This window comes from Oncorhynchus clarkii, unplaced genomic scaffold (assembly GCF_045791955.1).
Source record: "Oncorhynchus clarkii lewisi isolate Uvic-CL-2024 unplaced genomic scaffold, UVic_Ocla_1.0 unplaced_contig_3832_pilon_pilon, whole genome shotgun sequence".
Lineage (NCBI taxonomy): Eukaryota > Metazoa > Chordata > Actinopteri > Salmoniformes > Salmonidae > Oncorhynchus > Oncorhynchus clarkii.
In genome coordinates this window covers 11,327-30,353 of record NW_027259417.1, presented here as the reverse complement: position 1 = coordinate 30,353, position 19,027 = coordinate 11,327, and the positions used below count along the sequence as shown (strand labels likewise).

Genomic DNA, 19,027 nt, shown 5'->3' with positions numbered 1-19,027 from the left:
CTGAAGACATCCGTCAGGAAGTTAAAGCTTGGTCGCAAATGGGTCTTCCAAATGGACAATGACCCCAAGCATACTTCCAAAGTTGGCCCATCCAAAGGAATTGGCCAAAATTCACCCAACTTATTGTGGGAAGCTTGTGGAAGGCTACCTGAAATGTTTGACCCAAGTTAAACAATGCTACCAAATACTAATTGAGTGTATGTAAACTTCTGACCCACTGAGAATGTGATGAAAGAAATAAAAGCTGAAATAAATCATTCTCTATACTATGATTCTGACATTTCACATTCTTAAAACAAAATGGTGATCCTAACTGACCTAAGACAGGGAATTTTTACTATGATTAGATGTCAGGAATTGTGAAAAATGTTATGTATTTGGCTAAGGTGTATGTAAACTTCCGACTTCAACTGTATACAGCTATGTGATTAACTTTGGTTCCCTCTACAGCCTGGGCATTTTCAGCAGTAGCATGGGCACCAGTCTGTCTGGGCACCAGTCTGTCTGGGCACCAGTCTATCTGGACTGTCTAGAAGAAATTGAGAAAGTATGTCACATAGTTAAGCAGTTATTTACACAAATGCACTTCTGCTATACAGTCTTAAATGTTACTAAGTGTGTAAACATTTTAATTTTCTAATTAAAATCTTACCATCAAAATATTCCTCTTCTGCCCTTTCTTGAGGCAAAATCATCAACGATGTCATCATAGGACATGTGATTCCCCACGTCATGATTTATACTCTTGATGGCCAGACGTTCCTGTGACATGAAAGACCTCAGGTAGCTTTTGATGAGCTTTCATTTTGAAAGGGTTAGGATAGAGTTCCTCCAGGTGTTTCTCACAGAGAAAGGAAAGCAGCTCAAAGGCAGTCATCTTGTCTGATGGCAGATCAGGTACATTCTGAATCTCATGTGCCAGATCCATTCCACTGATGTCACAGACATCTCTGACGGTTAGAGTGTTTTTAACTTCCATGCAGTGAGCCTTTAAAGATTCACTGGACATCTGAGAGGCAGTGCTGAAGTTCAGCAGCACTCCATATTTGGTTTTCACCTGGTTCACCTGAGTGTTTCAAATCTCTCATCCATGGATGTCACAGCAGAGTCGACCACAATGTTGAAGTAGATGACATCAAGGTTTTTCAGTGCATCGGTTCCTGGTTCATCAGGAGCCTCATAGCTGAAATGCCTCTTGCTGTTTCCCAGTCTCTTCTCTTTCAGAACAGCCTACACATTAATTTCCTCACAAATGCTTTTGGCTGTTGTCTGGGCCTCAGAGAATCCAGTTTCCCAGTATGTAGTGAGGGAGGCCATTGCATTTGAGATTAAATGTACTGTGATCTCCAACTGCATTGAGGCAGATTGGAGGAGCTTGTTCACCTTGTTTGTCATTGTCAGTATGTCACACCATACGACACAGCAATTCAAAAAGCGGTAGGACCCAACTTCCTCTGCAAGTGCTCGTGCCTCCACTTTGGCCGCAGGATCGTTGATCATCTGTCTGGCTTCCAGTAATACCTCCCGAACCTCAGAAGCCCGATACCTGATTGCATGAACTGTTTGGAGCCGACTCTCCCAGTGTCACTCCATGACCTCACGGTTATGTTCACATGTTTCTTCAAAACACTCCATCTTTGTGTGCCCGCTGAAAAGAAGGTGAAGAGCTTTCACTAATGCCCAAAAAACCCAACTGCATCTTTTGAAGATTTGGCAGCATCTGCAATGACAAGGTTTAGAGTATATGCTCCACATGGGATGAACACGGCTCTGGGATTTTTTTTGCAGTCTGGATTTACTCCTTGGTGCTTGCCTTTCTTGTTGGTCTCATTATCATAAGCTCGCCCTCTGCAATCTTCAAATGGAATCTTGAGCTCATTCAGCTTATCTAAGATGACAGTGGACAGATTCAAGCCTGTTGTAACCTCAACATTCACAAAGCCGAGGAAGTGATCCTTGATCTCTGGCTTTCCCTTTAAAGCCACGCTTCTCAGAATAATGGACATTTGCTCCTGGTGACTAATGTCAGGTGTACAGACCAAGATAATGGAGATGTACTTTGAATCACTATTGCTTCCAGAATCTTGTCACTCACTGTCTGTATCATCTCATTCTGTGTGCGCTTCCAAAGGTAATGAGCATGTGTCTCTCCATCTTTAATTTTGTTGAGTATGATTTTCCATAAAGGGTCAAATTTTGCCAGTAATTCAACCTATTTTAGGAAGTTTCCATTATCTGGTTGGAAGAGTTTGTCTGATGAACCCCTGAGAATGCTAGGTTTATTTCAGCCAGAGATTGGGTGATACTTATTAAACATGTAAGGACATCCCATAATCACTTTCTTTCAGCCTCCAAAACTGTCATTTGTATCTGGTCAAGAGTCTGTCCCTGACTTAGGCACAGATCAAGTTCTCTCCACTGGGTCTGTCATAGTATTTGCTGAAGCTGGCTGTACTGGGTCTGTGTTAGTACTTGCTGAAGCTGGCTGTACTGGGTCTGTGTTAGTACTTGCTGACGCTGGCTGTACTGGGTCTGTGTTAGTATTTGCTGAAGCTGGCTGTACTGGGTCTGTGTTAGTACTTGCTGAAGCTGGCTGTACTGGGTCTGTGTTAGTACTTGCTGAAGCTGGCTGTACTGGGTCTGTGTTAGTACTTGCTGAAGCTGGCTGTACTGGGTCTGTGTTAGTACTTGCTGAAGCTGGCTGTACTGGGTCTGTGTTAGTACTTGCTGAAGCCAGCTGTCCTGGGTCTGTGTTAGTATTTGCTGAAGCCAGCTGTGCTGGGCCTGTGTTAGTACTTGCTGAAGCTGGCTGTACTGGGTCTGTGTTAGTACTTGCTGAAGCTGGCTGTACTGGGTCTGTGTTAGTACTTGCTGAAGCTGGCTGTACTGGGTCTGTGTTAGTACTTGCTGAAGCTGGCTGTACTGGGTCTGTGTTAGTATTTGTTGAAGCCAGCTGTACTGGGTCTGTGTTAGTATTTGCTGAAGCCAGCTGTACTGGGTCTGTGTTAGTATTTGCTGAAGCTGGCTGTACTGGGTCTGTGTTAGTATTTGTTGAAGCCAGCTGTACTGGGTCTGTGTTAGTATTTGCTGAAGCCAGCTGTACTGGGTCTGTGTTAGTATTTGTTGAAGCTGGCTGTACTTGGTCTGTGTTAGCACAGAGGTTGCTGCTGGAAAGCGCGAGTTTCATTTCGTGCAGTCGCATATGAACTCATGTTCACGCGTGACACGGTTCTCTTTTCCGAGCTGCAGTTTATAAACAGCGTTGGCGTTTATCAAACATAACAAATAGTTGCATTTCACTCTCACTTTTGTCACAAAGTCACAGAACAGAAGCCCTGGAAGTGGCTGGCAAGCAAGACACAGACAGAGCAAGAGATGCACTGCCCAGCTAGGTTAGCAAGACACAGACAGAACAAGAGATGCACTGCCCAGCTAGGTTAGCAAGACAGACAGACTAGAGAGAGATGCACTGCCCAGATAGGTTAGCAAGACAGACAGACTAGAGAGAGATGCACGTCCCAGCTAGATTAGCAAGACAGACAGACTAGAGAGAGATGCACTGCCCAGCTAGGTTAGCAAGACAGACAGACTAGAGAGAGATGCACTGCCCAGCTAGGTTAGCAAGACAGACAGACTAGAGAGAGATGCACTGCCCAGCTAGGTTAGCAAGACAGACAGACTAGAGAGAGATGCACTGCCCAACTAGGTTAGCAAGACAGACAGACTAGAGAGAGATGCACTGCCCAGCTAGGTTAGCAAGACAGACAGACTAGAGAGAGATGCACTGCCCAACTAGGTTAGCAAGACAGACAGACTAGAGAGCGATGCACTGCCCAGCTAGGTTAGCAAGACAGACAGACTAGAGAGAGATGCACTGCCCAGCTAGGTTAGCAAGACAGACAGACTAGAGAGAGATGCACTGCCCAGCTAGGTTAGCAAGACAGACAGACTAGAGAGAGATGCACTGCCCAGCTAGATTAGCAAGACAAACAGACTAGAGAGAGATGCACTGCCCAGCTAGGTTAGCAAGACAGACAGACTAGAGAGAGATGCACTGCCCAACTAGATTAGCAAGACAGACTAGAGAGAGATGCACTGCCCAACTAGGTTAGCAAGACAGACAGACTAGAGAGAGATGCACTGCCCAACTAGGTTAGCAAGACAGACTAGAGAGAGATGCACTGCCCAACTAGGTTAGCAAGACAGACACACTAGAGAGAGATGCGCTGCAAGCTAGCACATCAACTTAACGTTACTGTTATTTGCTGATAAACTTGGAGAGGAGAGAACACAGGTTTACCTGATTGCTGTTCCCGCAATTCACTTACATTGTCACGTTCTGACCTTAGTTCCTTTTTTATGTCTCTGTTTTAGGTTGGTCAGGGTGTGAGTTGGGGTGGGCATTCTATGTTTTGTAGTTCTATGTGTTTGGCCTGGTATGGTTCCCAATCAGAGTCAGCTGTCAATCGTTGTCTCTGATAGAGAACCATACTAAGGCAGCCTGTTTTCCCACTATGGTTTGTGGGTAGTTATTTTCCATTTCAGTGTTTGCACCATACGGGACTGTTTCGGTTTTCATTTATTATCTTGTTCTTTTGTATTTTGTATTCATTCTTGATTAAATGGTATTATGGATACGTACCACGCTACATTTTGGTCCTCCTCTCCTTCCACCAACGAAAATCGTTACAGAACTACCCACCAAAAAAGGACCAAGCAGCGTGGTAACCAGAAGAAGCGTGGAATGGGCTCATGGGCATGGGAGGACATTCTGGACGGGAAGTGTTCCTACACATGGGAGGAGATCCTAGCTGGAAGGGATCGCCTAGCATGGGAACAGGTGGAGGCAACCAGGAGAGCGAAGGCAGCAGGTAGAGGGAGCCAGCGATTTTAGGGAACACGGCTGGCAAGGAAGCCCGAGAGGCAGCCCCAAACATTTCTTGGGGGGGGGCACACGGGGAGATTGGCGAAGTCAGGTAGGAGACCTGAGCCAACTCCCCGTGCTTGCCGTGGCGAGAGAGTGACCTGGCAGGCACCGTGTTATGCGGTGAAGCGCACGGTGTCCCCAGTGCGCACGCATAGCCCGGTGCGCTACATCGCAGCTCCTCGAATCGTTCGGACTAGAGTGGGCATCAAGCCAGGAGGGATGATACCGGCTCAGCGCATCTGGTCTCCAGTGCGTCTCCTCGGCCCGGGTTATACGGCACCATCCCTACGCACGGTGTCCCCGGTTCGCCAGCACAGCCCAGTGTGGTCTGTTCCAACTCTCCGCACTTGCCGGGCTACAGGGGGGATTCAGCCAGGACAGGTTGTGCAGGCTCGTTGCTCGAGACCTCCAGTGCGCCTCCACGGCCCAGTGCATTCGGTGCCTCGGCCAAGGAAGAGGCCGCCTGTATGTCTCCCCAGCCTGGTGAGTCCTGTGCCTGCTCCCAGAACCAAGTCTCCCTCCAGTTCTGATCTGCCAGAGCCTCCCGCCTGTCCGGAGCTGCCAGAGCCGCCCGTCTGTCCGGAGCTGCCAGAGCCGCCCGTCTGTCCGGAGCTGCCAGAGCCGCCCGTCTGTCCGGAGCTGCCAGAGCCGCCCGTCTGTCCGGAGCTGCCAGAGCCGCCCGTCTGTCCGGAGCTGCCAGAGCCGCCCGTCTGTCCGGAGCTGCCAGAGCCGCCCGTCTGTCCGGAGCTGCCAGAGCCGCCCGTCTGTCCGGAGCTGCCAGAGCCGCCCGTCTGTCCGGAGCTGCCAGAGCCGCCCGTCTGTCCGGAGCTGCCAGAGCCGCCCGTCTGTCCGGAGCTGCCAGAGCCGCCCGTCAGTCCGGAGCTGCCAGAGCCGCCCGTCTGTCCGGAGGCGCCAGAGCCGCCCGTCACTCCGGAGCCACCCGCCTGTCCGGCAACGCCAGAGCCTCCCGCCTGTCCGGCGTCGCCAGAGTCTCCCGCCTGTCCGGAGCCGCCAGAGTCTCCCTTCTATTCGGGGCCCGCGGTAAGAGTCCCCAGTTCGGGGTCGGCGGCGAGGGTCGCCACTCCAGAGGCGCCACCTAAGTGGGCCAAGACTAAGGTGGAGTGGGGTCTACGTCCCGCACCAGAGCCGCCACCGCGGTGAAATGCCCACCCAGACCCTCCCCTATAGGTTCAGATTTTGCGGCCAGAGTCCGCACCTTTGGGGGGGGTACTGTCACGTCCTGACCTTAGTTCGTTTTTATGTCTCTATTTTGGTTTGGTCAGCGCGTGAGTTGTGGTGGGCATTCTATGTTTTGTTCTATGTTTTGTATTTCTGTGTTTGGCCTGGTATGGTTCCCAATCAACAGCAGCTGTCTATCTTTGTCTTTGAGAACCATACTTAGGTAGCCTGTTCCCACCTGTGTTTGTGGGTAGTTGTTTTCTGTTTTGTGTATTGCACCTTGCGGAACTGTTCGTTTGTTGTTTTTGTTCAAGTGTTCGTATTTATTAAACGTATTATGAATACTTACCACGCTGCACCTTGGTCCTCTTCTCCTTCTCCCGACGACATTCGTTACATATAGGGCCACCTGGCTCTGAGTGTAGGTTCTGTCTGCCCAAGACCCGTAATATACTGTAGAGTAGGTGCTGTCTGACCAAGCACCTTAATATACTGTAGAGTAGGTGCTGTCTGACCAAGCCCCTTAATATACTGTAGAGTAGGTGCTGTCTGACCAAGCCCTTAATATACTGTAGAGTAGGTGCTGTCTGACCAAGCCCCTTAATATACTATAGAGTAGGTGCTGTCTGACCAAGCCCTTAGTAAACCAGAACTAAAAAGAGCCATGACACTGTCTTATCAACTCCGCTCCTCGGATACACACACACACACACACACACACACACACACACACACACACACACACACACACACACACACACACACACACACAGAGAGACACGTGCGCTTACCATGTGAGTACGTCCTCAACCTGTCAGTGTGGGTGATTACTGTTCTGTTCCCTCTTACTTTTCCCTTACTGTAAGACAACACTGGGTCTATGTACCGCAGCATCCAAATATATGGCTGGAAATAGCTCATTACTAGATTTCCTCTGAATTGATAGTGGCGTTGTGGACAAATTGCTTCATAACTTTTCAAAATGAACACTTGTTCAATCAGACAAACCATTATGGCACAAAGCTTTATCAATGCTTTACTGCACAAGAAAGTCATCGGGTAAGACCACAATGGTTGAGCAGTATGAGTGAAGAGGCAGGCAGAAACGGTGTAGAGAAGATCAGTGTTCAGAAACAAATGACATTTTGGGGCGTTTGTCTTCGTGGGCCGGTCTCCATTGCATGTAAATGGAAAACCATTTTGCACTGCCTTCTCTTTTATGGCCTTTGTCTCCCGCCAGAGAGTTGTTTTCTCATCCTCTAATAGTTTTCTTTAATACAGATGAAGATGTTTTATGCCTGTCTTTCTCATGATAGATTACTGGGCACTCATCCCTATTTCTCTGATTTGAGTTCTCTGTTGTGGTGTATAGGACTGTCTTTACTGTTGTTGTGGTGTATGGGACTGTCTTTACTGTTGTTGTGGTGTATAGGACTGTCTTTACTGTTGTTGTGGTGTATAGGACTGACTTTACTGTTGTTGTGGTGTATAGGACTGTCTTTACTGTTGTTGTGGTGTATAGGACTGTCTTTACTGTTGTTGTGGTGTATAGGACTGTTGTTGTGGTGTATGGGACTGTTTTTACTGTTGTTGTGGTGTATAGGACTGTTGTTGTGGTGTATAGGACTGTCTTTACTGTTGTTGTGGTGTATAGGACTGTCTTTACAGTTGTTGTGGTGTATAGGACTGTCTTTACTGTTGTTGTGGTGTATAGGACTGTCTTTACGGTTGTTGTGGTGTATAGGACTGTCTTTACTGTTGTTGTGGTGTATAGAACTGTCTTTACTGTTGTTGTGGTGTATAGGACTGTTTTTACTGTCGTTGTGGTGTATAGGACTGTCTTTACTGTTGTTGTGGTGTATAGGACTGTCTTTACTGTTGTTGTGGTGTATAGGACTGTTGTTGTGGTGTATAGGATTGTTGTTGTGGTGTATAGGACTGTTGTGGTGTATAGGATTGTCTTTACTGTTGTTGTGGTGTATAGTACTGGCTTTACTGTTGTTGTGGTGTATAGGACTGTCTTTACTGTTGATATGGTGTATAGGACTGTTGTTGTGGTGTATAGGACTGTCTTTACTGTTGTTGTGGTGTATAGAACTGTCTTTACTGTTGTTGTGGTGTATAGGACTGTTTTTACTGTCGTTGTGGTGTATAGGACTGTCTTTACTGTTGTTGTGGTGTATAGGACTGTCTTTACTGTTGTTGTGGTGTATAGGACTGTTGTTGTGGTGTATAGGATTGTTGTTGTGGTGTATAGGACTGTTGTTGTGGTGTATAGGATTGTCTTTACTGTTGTTGTGGTGTATAGGACTGTTGTGGTGTATAGGATTGTCTTTACTGTTGTTGTGGTGTATAGTACTGGCTTTACTGTTGTTGTGGTGTATAGGACTGTCTTTACTGTTGATATGGTGTATAGGACTGTTGTTGTGGTGTATAGAACTGTCTTTACTGTTGTTGTGGTGTATAGGACTGTTTTTACTGTCGTTGTGGTGTATAGGACTGTCTTTACTGTTGTTGTGGTGTATAGGACTGTCTTTACTGTTGTTGTGGTGTATAGGACTGTTGTTGTGGTGTATAGGATTGTTGTTGTGGTGTATAGGACTGTTGTTGTGGTGTATAGGATTGTTGTTGTGGTGTATAGGACTGTTGTTGTGGTGTATAGGATTGTCTTTACTGTTGTTGTGGTGTCTTCACTGTTGTTGTGGTGTATAGGACTGTTGTGGTGTATAGGAAGGACTGTCTTTACTGTTGTTGTGGTGTCTTTACTGTTGTTGTGGTGTCTTTACTGTTGTTGTGGTGTCTTTACTGTTGTTGTGGTGTATAGGACTGTTGATATGGTGTATAGGACTGTTGTTGTGGTGTATAGGACTGTTGTGGTGTATAGGATTGTCTTTATTGTTGTTGTGGTGTCTTCACTGTTGTTGTGGTGTATAGGACTGTTGTGGTGTATAGGAAGGACTGTCTTTACTGTTGTTGTGGTGTCTTTACTGTTGTTGTGGTGTCTTTACTGTTGTTGTGGTGTCTTTACTGTTGTTGTGGTGTATAGGACTGTTGTTGTGGTGTATAGGACTGTTGTTGTGGTGTATAGGACTGTTGTTGTGGTGTATAGGACTGTTTACTGTTGTTGTGGTGTCTAGGACTGTTTACTGTTGTTGTGGTGTCTAGGACTGTTGTTGTGGTGTATAGGACTGTTGTTGTGGTGTATAGGACTTTGTCTTTCATATCTTTATACCCTCTGAAAATGATCTCTCTAGCTCTAACTTTTGTCTCTCTCTCTCTCTCTCTCTCTCCATCCCTCCCATTTATCTCCCTCTCTTTCTCTCCTCATGTTTCTCTCCTCTCTCCTCTTCATGTTCCAACACAGGCATCTTCAAGAGCACCTGCTACATCGATGTGCGCTGGTTTCCCTTTGATCTCCAGAGGTGTGACCTGAAATTTGGCTCTTGGACCTATGGGGGCTGGTCTCTGGACCTACAGATGATCGAGGCAGATATCACAGGTTACATCCCCAACGGAGAGTGGGACCTAGTGGGTAAGAGTTAGTGGCTGGCCAGTATTGGACAAGATATTGTCATCACAAAACCTGGGTTCTGATGGCAAGGTTGTTTGGAAGACTGTGCTGCCAGTCCTGTATGGGCCATATACCGTTATTCTTCTTACAGTATCTGTTTTGGATAAAAGTCTCTAAATTACAATATTACATCAAATTATTACAATAACTGTTTTGAACAAGCATGGAAGTTTGGGATAACTCACAAATATACCCAGACTATATTTTTTTAAATTTTGAGTTTAACTTTCAAACTCGATGGTCAAACTATAAAAGCTAGATCCTGTATGTATGATTGATCACATTTAAATAAAATAGGAGAATTCATTTTAAAGGCTTTTCCTCAGCAGTACAGATCTTTAGTGAAATTGGCTTCTACGGAATCCCTGGCAAATGGACTAATGTGTTTACAAGAGAGGGGTTCTAATGAAATGCTTCTACGGAATCCCTGGCAAATTGACTAATGTGTTTACAAGAGAGGGGTTCTAATGAAATGCTTCTACGGAATCCCTGGCAAATTGACTAATGTGTTAACAAGAGAGGGGTTCTAATGAAATGCTTCTACGGAATCCCTGGCAAATTGACTAATGTGTTAACAAGAGAGGGGTTCTAATGAAATGCTTCTACGGAATCCCTGGCAAATTGACTAATGTGTTAACAAGAGAGGGGTTCTAATGAAATGCTTCTACGGAATCCCTGGCAAATTGACTAATGTGTTAACAAGAGAGGGGTTCTAATGAAATGCTTCTACGGAATCCCTGGCAAATTGACTAATGTGTTAACAAGAGAGGGGTTCTAATGAAATGCTTCTACGGAATCCCTGGCAAATTGACTAATGTGTTTACAAGAGAGGGGTTCTAATGAAATGCTTCTACGGAATCCCTGGCAAATTGACTAATGTGTTAACAAGAGAGGGGTTCTAATGAAATGCTTCTACGGAATCCCTGGCAAATTGACTAATGTGTTAACAAGAGAGGGGTTCTAATGAAATGCTTCTACGGAATCCCTGGCAAATTGACTAATGTGTTTACAAGAGAGGGGTTCTAATGAAATGCTTCTACGGAATCCCTGGCAAATTGACTAATGTGTTTACAAGAGAGGGGTTCTAATGAAATGCCATCCCAGTGCTGAATATAGTTTTTCTTGCATGTTGGACTGCTTATTAAAAAATGGCAGACACTATTACTGTTATGGGGAACTGATGAAAACTAACAGGATCATTTGATTCAGGGTCAAACTCCCAATATCTTTAACTTACAAAAGTTTCCTCATTGTGAACCACCATTCATTTGCCTGGGGGAAAAAAGACATCCATTACTGCAAATCATCACAACCCAAATTGAGTCCTCAAACTGTAATTGACTTCCTATATTGTTGTCTTCCTGGTGTATGATACAGAGGTGCCGGGGCGCAGAAACGAGCGCTTCTACGACTGTTGTAAGGAGCCTTACCCTGACGTAACCTTTACTGTGGTGATGCGTAGACGTACCCTCTACTATGGCCTCAACCTCCTCATCCCATGTGTTCTCATCTCCACCTTGGCCCTGCTTGTCTTCCTACTGCCTGCAGACTCTGGGGAGAAGATATCACTGGGTCAGCTCCGTGGGTTGGTGGGTGGATGGATGGATGGATGGATGGATGGATGGATGGTTGGGTGGATTACTACTATTGGACATTAAACATAAATAGGTTATTAAATCAACAACTGTAACTAGGGGTGTGGGGTTGTCATCTAAGGAGTTCTCATTGTGACAAATTCTAAAATGAAAGTACAAACATCATGATATTAATTGATGTCGATTTGTGTGGCAATTAAGCATATATTTCAAGCTAGGATCAACCTAGCTTGGGGCAATCTAGTTTGGGGCAATCTAGCTTGGGGCGGCAGGGTAGCCTAGTGGTTAGAGCGTTGGACTAGTAACTGCAAGTTTGCACATTTAAATCCCCGAGCTGACAAGGTACAAATCTGTCGTTCTGCCCCTGAACAGGCAATTAACCCACTGTTCCTAGGCCGTCATTGAAAATAAGAATTTGTTCTTAACTGACTTGTTAAATTAAAATAAAATAAAAACCTACATGCCAGGCAAGACACCCTATACTTCTCATAAGGTAATACACTTATTATTATTTTGAGTTTATAACTCAGTATTCACTCAATCCTCACTGAGGGAAACCAGCCACTGGAAAAATATTCATGAAAAGCTCCAGCAGTTGGTCATCAAGCAAATTCTTATTCACCTTTCAGAAGTCAGGCTTCAGTCTCCAGATTACTCTGATTTATCATTCAGTGCTAAGAGAATCATATTGAACATCCTATTTCCATCTCTCAGAACCTGGCTGAGTGCTGACTGTTGGCTTCGAGCTGTATAAGGCATCAAGGCATGCCGGGCGATTTATGTATGTCTACACGTCTCGTTGGAAAGATTAGGAGCCTGCAATGGAGAAGGTTTCCTTAATTAACCCAGTGTTTCTCCAAAAGAGCTGTGTGTGTGTGTGTGTGTGTGTGTGTGGCAGCTGTTTGAGTGTCTAGAGGGGTGATGGGGAAAGCAGGAAATGTGTTTGATGTAGTCAGTCAAACTTCAAACGAATAAAAAAACATCTTGCTGTAATATATGATTTAATGCTGCCATGTTGTTTTTAGTACAGTATTTACACACTATGCAACATGAAAGATTTATGAATCAAACTTAGTGGAAAGTGTGACCATCACAAAACACCATCTGCCTTTATGATGAAGACTTACTGTATCAACCAACCAACACCATTATCTGTCAGCCTTTTTAGAAGTGATCAATGCACAACGGAAGATGTATTCAGCTTCAGTTCCTACTGAGGAAACTGTCATGGCTGACTTGAACAGAGACAGGGACTGTTGATCAGGGGAAAGAGAGACATGAATATCCAGGCAGGGTCAACACTGCTGTTGTCTTTATGGTCCTTGGGGGTGCAGTGAACACACCTGCCAACATTAACTTGTGTCTCAAATGGAACCCTATTCCCTTTATAGTGCACTACTCTTGAACCCTATTCCCTTTATAGTGCACTACTATTGAACCCTATTCCCTTTATAGTGCACTACTATTGAACCCTATTCCCTTTATAGTGCACTACTATTGAACCCTATTCCCTTTATAGTGCACTACTATTGAACCCTATTTCCTTTATAGTGCACTACTATTGAACCCTATTTCCTTTATAGTGCACTACTATTGAACCCTATTTCCTTTATAGTGCACTACTATTGAACCCTATTTCCTTTATAGTGCACAACTTTTGAACCCTATTCCCTTTATAGTGCACTACTATTGAACCCTATTTCCTTTATAGTGCACTACTATTGAACCCTATTTCCTTTATAGTGCACTACTATTGAACCCTATTCCCTTTATAGTGCACTACTATTGAACCCTATTTCCTTTATAGTGCACAACTTTTGAACCCTATTTCCTTTATAGTGCACTACTATTGAACCCTATTTCCTTTATAGTGCACAACTTTTGAACCCTATTTCCTTTATAGTGCACTACTATTGAACCCTATTTCCTTTATAGTGCACTACTATTGAACCCTATTCCCTTTATAGTGCACTACTATTGAACCCTATTTCCTTTATAGTGCACTACTATTGAACCCTATTTCCTTTATAGTGCACAACTTTTGAACCCTATTTCCTTTATAGTGCACTACTATTGAACCCTATTTCCTTTATAGTGCACTACTATTGAACCCTATTTCCTTTATAGTGCACAACTTTTGAACCCTATTCCCTTTATAGTGCACTACTATTGAACCCTATTTCCTTTATAGTGCACTACTATTGAACCCTATTTCCTTTATAGTGCACTACTATTGAACCTTATTCCCTTAATGGTGCACTACTTTTGAACAGAGCCCTATGGGTTAAAGGGTTCCATTTGGGACATCCCTGACAGTGAGTCACAGGTCAAGCCTCTACGATCAATAGCTGTCGGAAATTAAATCAGCGAGCTGTCTTCTCAGTTGAAGTCTTATTTTAGACATGCCTGGCTGATGTTTTTTCATTTAGCGAGGAGAATTGTGCTTCAATCTGAGAACGCATCGAGTGAGTCACGGCCGTTAATAATTATATTTCTACTGTCTTTAGTTTTTAAGTCTTAGTTGGTTTATTTTCTTAGTTCAGCCATGCTCAGACTCTGGGCGGATTAGATAGAGATATTTTCAACATTTCCCTTTTGTAATGTGCCAATTGATAACCTATATGCCATTCAGCAGATGCTTTCATCCAAAGCGATTTACAGTCATGCGTACATAGATTGTTTACGTATGGGTGGTGCCGAGAATCAAACCCAATATCCTTGCTTTGCAAGCGCCATGCTCTACCAACTGAGCTGCAGAGGACCTACTTAGGATATATTGCTACTATTTGTCTAAGATTTAAATAATTTAGCTACCAACACCTTATTTACTGAGTTGTTACCTGGCTGACAGTTTGTTACCTGGCTGGTAGTTTGTTACCTGGCTGGCAGTTTGTTACCTGGCTGACAGTTTGTTACCTGGCTGACAGTTTGTTACCTGGCTGGTAGTTTGTTACCTGGCTGGCAGTTTGTTACCTGGCTGGCAGTTTGTTACCTGGCTGGCAGTTTGTTACCTGGCTGGCAGTTTGTTACCTGGCTGGTAGTTTGTTACCTGGCTGGCAGTTTGTTACCTGGCTGACAGTTTGTTACCTGGCTGGCAGTTTGTTACCTGGCTGACAGTTTGTTACCTGGCTGACAGTTTGTTACCTGGCTGACAGTTTGTTACCTGGCTGGCAGTTTGTTACCTGGCTGACAGTTTGTTACCTGGCTGGCAGTTTGTTACCTGGCTGGCAGTTTGTTACCTGGCTGGCAGTTTGTTACCTGGCTGGTAGTTTGTTACCTGGCTGGCAGTTTGTTACCTGGCTGACAGTTTGTTACCTGGCTGACAGTTTGTTACCTGGCTGGCAGTTTGTTACCTGGCTGGCAGTTTGTTACCTGGCTGGTAGTTTGTTACCTGGCTGGTAGTTTGTTACCTGGCTGACGAGTTTGACATTTGGGAAAAGTAGCTGTTGCTATGGTTATTGTCAGGAACACACAGAAGAGAAGTTCCTAGCGAGTGAAAGGTAAGCCGGTGTGCTTTGAGATACCGAGGATTTGACACCTAATCACTTAGAGATATTCAGTCCCCGTTCTATCCCTGGAATTCAGTGGCTTAGAGACCCAGCAAGCTCGTTAGCAAGCTTCAGGGGGGATTGTCTTAAATCTCCACCCACAGGTGTTTGATGTTGTTCCCACATTTCCACTCGAACCCTGTTCGCCTCAAGGCAGTATGATGATGAACCACAATAGTAGATGTTGCTATTTCAGATCCCTCTGTCATTGTAGGCTAAAACCCAGTGAAGCAGCACTGGATTCTGACAAAAGCAGGAAACCGAAGACTGTGTAAATTAGCATAATAATAAAACAGAATACTGTTTGATTACATGGATGGGATAAACAATAGAACAGAGCACAGTGAAATGCAGACTAGAATAGAACAGAATACAATGCCACTCAATATGCCTTGGTGAAATCCAGTTGAACCCATTGGGTACACAGGGATAATATGCTGCAATGTGACACAATACAGCAGATGATTCCACCTGAATAAATTATAGATTGGTATTCATAGCGAGCCATTTTGTTAAAAAAAAACACGACTCAGAAATGTACAAAATAATGTTAGGCCTATGTGTAAAATGGTGTTTGTTAAAATGTGTAATGTCTGTTTAATATAATTTTAAGGATTATTTCACATTCCAAAATAACCATACTGTTAATCACACAGACTACATTAACTCATTTACGTTTCGTTCCAGGGATAACAGTGCTGCTCTCACTGACCGTCTTCATGTTGCTGGTTGCAGAGATCATGCCTGCAACCTCTGACTCAGTACCTCTAATCGGTAAGATTGTCTATTTTTAAATTGGAAATTACGATTGTAATGGCTGCCATTTTGAAAAGGCCAACAGTATAATTTAATAATCTTCAGGAGAGGAAGAGCTATTGGAGGCTTGGAAGTGTAAATTCCTAATCTCTGTATTTATCAAACCACTCAATTGTGTGGGAGGCTATTTCTTAACCTGAAAGATATTGATTTGGGAAGAGTGACAAATGAGAACCTCTCATTGAGATAAAATTATGCCCATTTCAGTATGGGGAGTTCTGTCATTTAGCCACTAGTCCTCTGTCCACATTCATCTCTCTTCCTCTCTGTCCTCTCTTTCTCTCTCTATCTCTCTCTCTATCTCTCTCTCTATCTCTCTCTCTATCTCTATCTCTGTATTGTAGCTCAGTACTTTGCCACCACCATGGTCATTGTGGGTCTCTCTGTGATCGCTACGGTTCTGGTCTTACAATATCACCATCACGATCCTGATGGAAGCAAGATGCCTAAGTGGGTGAGTGTATTTTTACACAAACTCAGTATCTGGAATTACTATGAAATCTTATTAGTTACTCACTAGTTCTACATCCGGACTCCCATTGTTGTGATTCTGCCAAAGAAAGCCTTTCAGTGATAGAGTGCTTTAGAATAGTTCTCAAAACCCTTTGCCTGGTAAGGGGAAAGTCATTCACTGACAATGTGTAGCACCAATCTGAGTGATGCCCAGTAGCCATTTTGTGCTAGAACATTGGCTATCATAGTGGAGGGCTGAGGAAGACTTTTGGACAATTAGAAGCAGGGGAGGATTAGGCAGCCATGATAGCGTGAAGGGCCAGGGAACACTGTTGTCGTGCGATCGTCACCACTGAGTGTCAGAACACCTCATTCAAAGGAATCATGCTGGGAGGATTTGAGTGAAAGTTTAATATTCTCTCTCTTAGTATCTCCAGTCAGTACACTGCCGGCACAGTACATTCATTCTGGTTTTACTCTCTGATTGTGTGAAGACTCGGGTGATTCTGCTCAACTGGTGCGCCTGGTTCCTGCGTATGAAGCGGCCCGGTGAGGACCGTGTACGCCCGGCCTGCCACAACAAGCATCCCCGTGGGAGCCTCACCAGCATGGACCTGAACACCAGCGCCTCAGCCCCCCACTCCACCAACGGCAACATGCTCTACATCGGCCTGGAGAGCATGCACTACACTACAGCTGCCACCTCCCCCGACTCCGGAGTGCTGTGCGGCCGTCTGGTGTGTGGTCGGGGGGAGGACGAGGTGCTCTTGCCCACGCGGCCCACCTCTTCGGCGGGGAGCCTGGAGCCCGATCTGGCCAAGCTCCTGGATGAGGTGCGCTACATCGCCAAGCGTTTCCGCGACCAAGATGAGGATGAGTTGGTGTGCAACGAGTGGAAGTTTGCGGCTTCAGTGATCGACCGGCTCTGTCTCATGGCCTTCTCTCTCTTCACCATCCTCTGCACCATCGGTATCCTCATGTCGGCACCTAACTTTGTAGAAGCCATTTCCAAAGACTTCTTTACCTGAGAGCTTGAAACGTTCACATACTTTAGCCAATAAATACACTACATTGTTTTGAAATCTCACATTACAAGACACATACTTATATCAAATGAATATGAATATTTGTCTGTGATATAGAGAGAGAATACATCTGCATAAATATTCAATTTACAAGATGTACAGTTTTTTCACATTCAACTATTTCCCTGCAGGATGCTGCAGGATGTCATCTGGTGGAAAACCGTGTTGTATGTAACTGGCTTAAAGGAATCTAGGCCTTAGATGTTACAGCCAACCAACACAGAAGAGTTAATAGCCATGCCTTGTCTAGCTTTATAAATACCAAGGTTACTTCAATTGAATCCAATGTGTTTTTGTCCACTTGAGTAATTGCTTATTGGCTACCCTTTATAACGCTCTCAGTTCAAAATGTTCCAAACTTTTTCTCTTATGTGGTGTAAAGAAAAATTGATGGATACCTTTGGGTTCAAGGTTTCTGTCAAAGTTATTGTTGGTTTTGTGTTTGTAGATCGTGTGGTGATATGTAGTGTGTAGTTTTCTGTGATTTGAAAATATCCATCACAAAAACACCTTTTTGAGTTTTGGCAACTTTATTGCATCATCATCATCATCATCATCGTTATGTCTACAAGAACAAAACATAATACTCCATCAGCATTATGTTTGCACCTGTACACCTTAAAAAAAACTCAAACTGATTGAATTGCCTTTTTGTTTATTTACTGATCATTTCAGTACGTCGTAGTGCTTGGGCTTATAAAGCATCCCTAGAAGATTTGTGACAGGTGCAACATGTCCTCCATCAGCCTGGTCTCATAGACTATAAATCCGGGACTCTCAAATGAGTATATGTTATGTTTGGTATGGTGACATAAGACAGTGTCTTGGATTTACGTAAATAATCATATGAAATGCTCTAAGACCAGATGGCCTCCATTCATTACATTCTCACTGAAGTGTTTGTCACCACTTGTTTTTGTTGTTGTTTATTTAACAGTTTTACTGTAGATGCTGTACATGGAGTTTGAGGACTGATTATGTCAGTGCATTCTCCCTCTCTAAAACACATGAATGGAATTGAACCTGTTTTGATCGAAGCTTCATCTTCTTTTATTCTATTATCAAGTATCTGTGCCACATACAGTATATGTTTTGTGGACTCTCACAAATAAATGTATTTTTCTAGATGTGAACTACAATGTATCTTGATTTAATTACAGTTTCTTTATCATTTACTAAGTATGTGTAAAGTGGGATATTTACGCAGTATATTACAGTATATTGCTATACTTTCAGCACTTCAGTTCATCAATAAGAGCATAAACTTTATTACAGTATCACCTACATAACATATAATGTCCATATTGTCTTCAAACAGCAAGAGCAAACCTGATATGGTGATCCCTCAGAAATGTAGTCATTGCTTATATGGGTATTCAAGAGCAGAAATAATGATCAGTAAGATATACATTTACTTTATCATGACTTGATCTCCCATTTTAGGCTAATATTACAATGTTATGATTATGAATAGATAAAGCTGTTGGCAATCTACTTTTTGCAGTATATAGGATGAAAACATATTGCTATCAGGCTGTTGTGTTATTTTCTATTGTAATCAATTTTAAGAATCAGACTAAGTATAATGATTCTGAAATACAGCTCTTAAATGTCATTGTTTACAACTTTGGGATGTCATTTGTAGCCAGCAGCATGTTATTTATTACATATGAACCACCTTTGTCAGATAGTCAGTGCTTGACTTGGGCAGGAGCTCACCGGACTGAGGACCGGCACCTAAATCTTTCTACTGCTGGAGCTCCTGTTCCTCTTATAGAATATTATCTCAAAGTACTGTGGATCTCCTGTTCCTCTTATATAATATTATCTCAAAGTACTGTGGAGCTCCTGTT

The 19,027-nt window shown here is 43.9% G+C and overlaps 1 protein-coding gene across 1 annotated transcript; it reads left to right on the top strand.

The window, feature by feature from the left end:
• The first annotated feature begins 9,494 nt into the window (after nucleotides 1-9,494).
• On the top strand, nucleotides 9,495-17,117 carry LOC139400146 (neuronal acetylcholine receptor subunit alpha-7-like). Its single transcript, XM_071145173.1, has 5 exons — nucleotides 9,495-9,638; nucleotides 11,055-11,249; nucleotides 15,508-15,594; nucleotides 15,981-16,090; nucleotides 16,584-17,117. The coding sequence occupies exons 1-5, from the start codon at nucleotides 9,584-9,586 to the stop codon at nucleotides 17,115-17,117; spliced, it is 981 nt and encodes a 326-aa protein (XP_071001274.1). The 5' UTR covers nucleotides 9,495-9,583.
• The last annotated feature ends 1,910 nt before the right edge of the window (nucleotides 17,118-19,027 follow it).

Excerpts from the sequence above, each read along its gene's own strand:
- LOC139400146 (XM_071145173.1), top strand. The coding sequence starts at position 9,584 with ATGATCGAGGCAGATATCACAGGTTACATCCCCAACGGAGAGTGGGAC. Across the intron at positions 9,639-11,054 it reads CGGAGAGTGGGACCTAGTGG|AGGTGCCGGGGCGCAGAAAC; the intron begins GTAAGAGTTAGT and ends TGTATGATACAG. Across the intron at positions 15,595-15,980 it reads TGACTCAGTACCTCTAATCG|CTCAGTACTTTGCCACCACC; the intron begins GTAAGATTGTCT and ends TCTGTATTGTAG.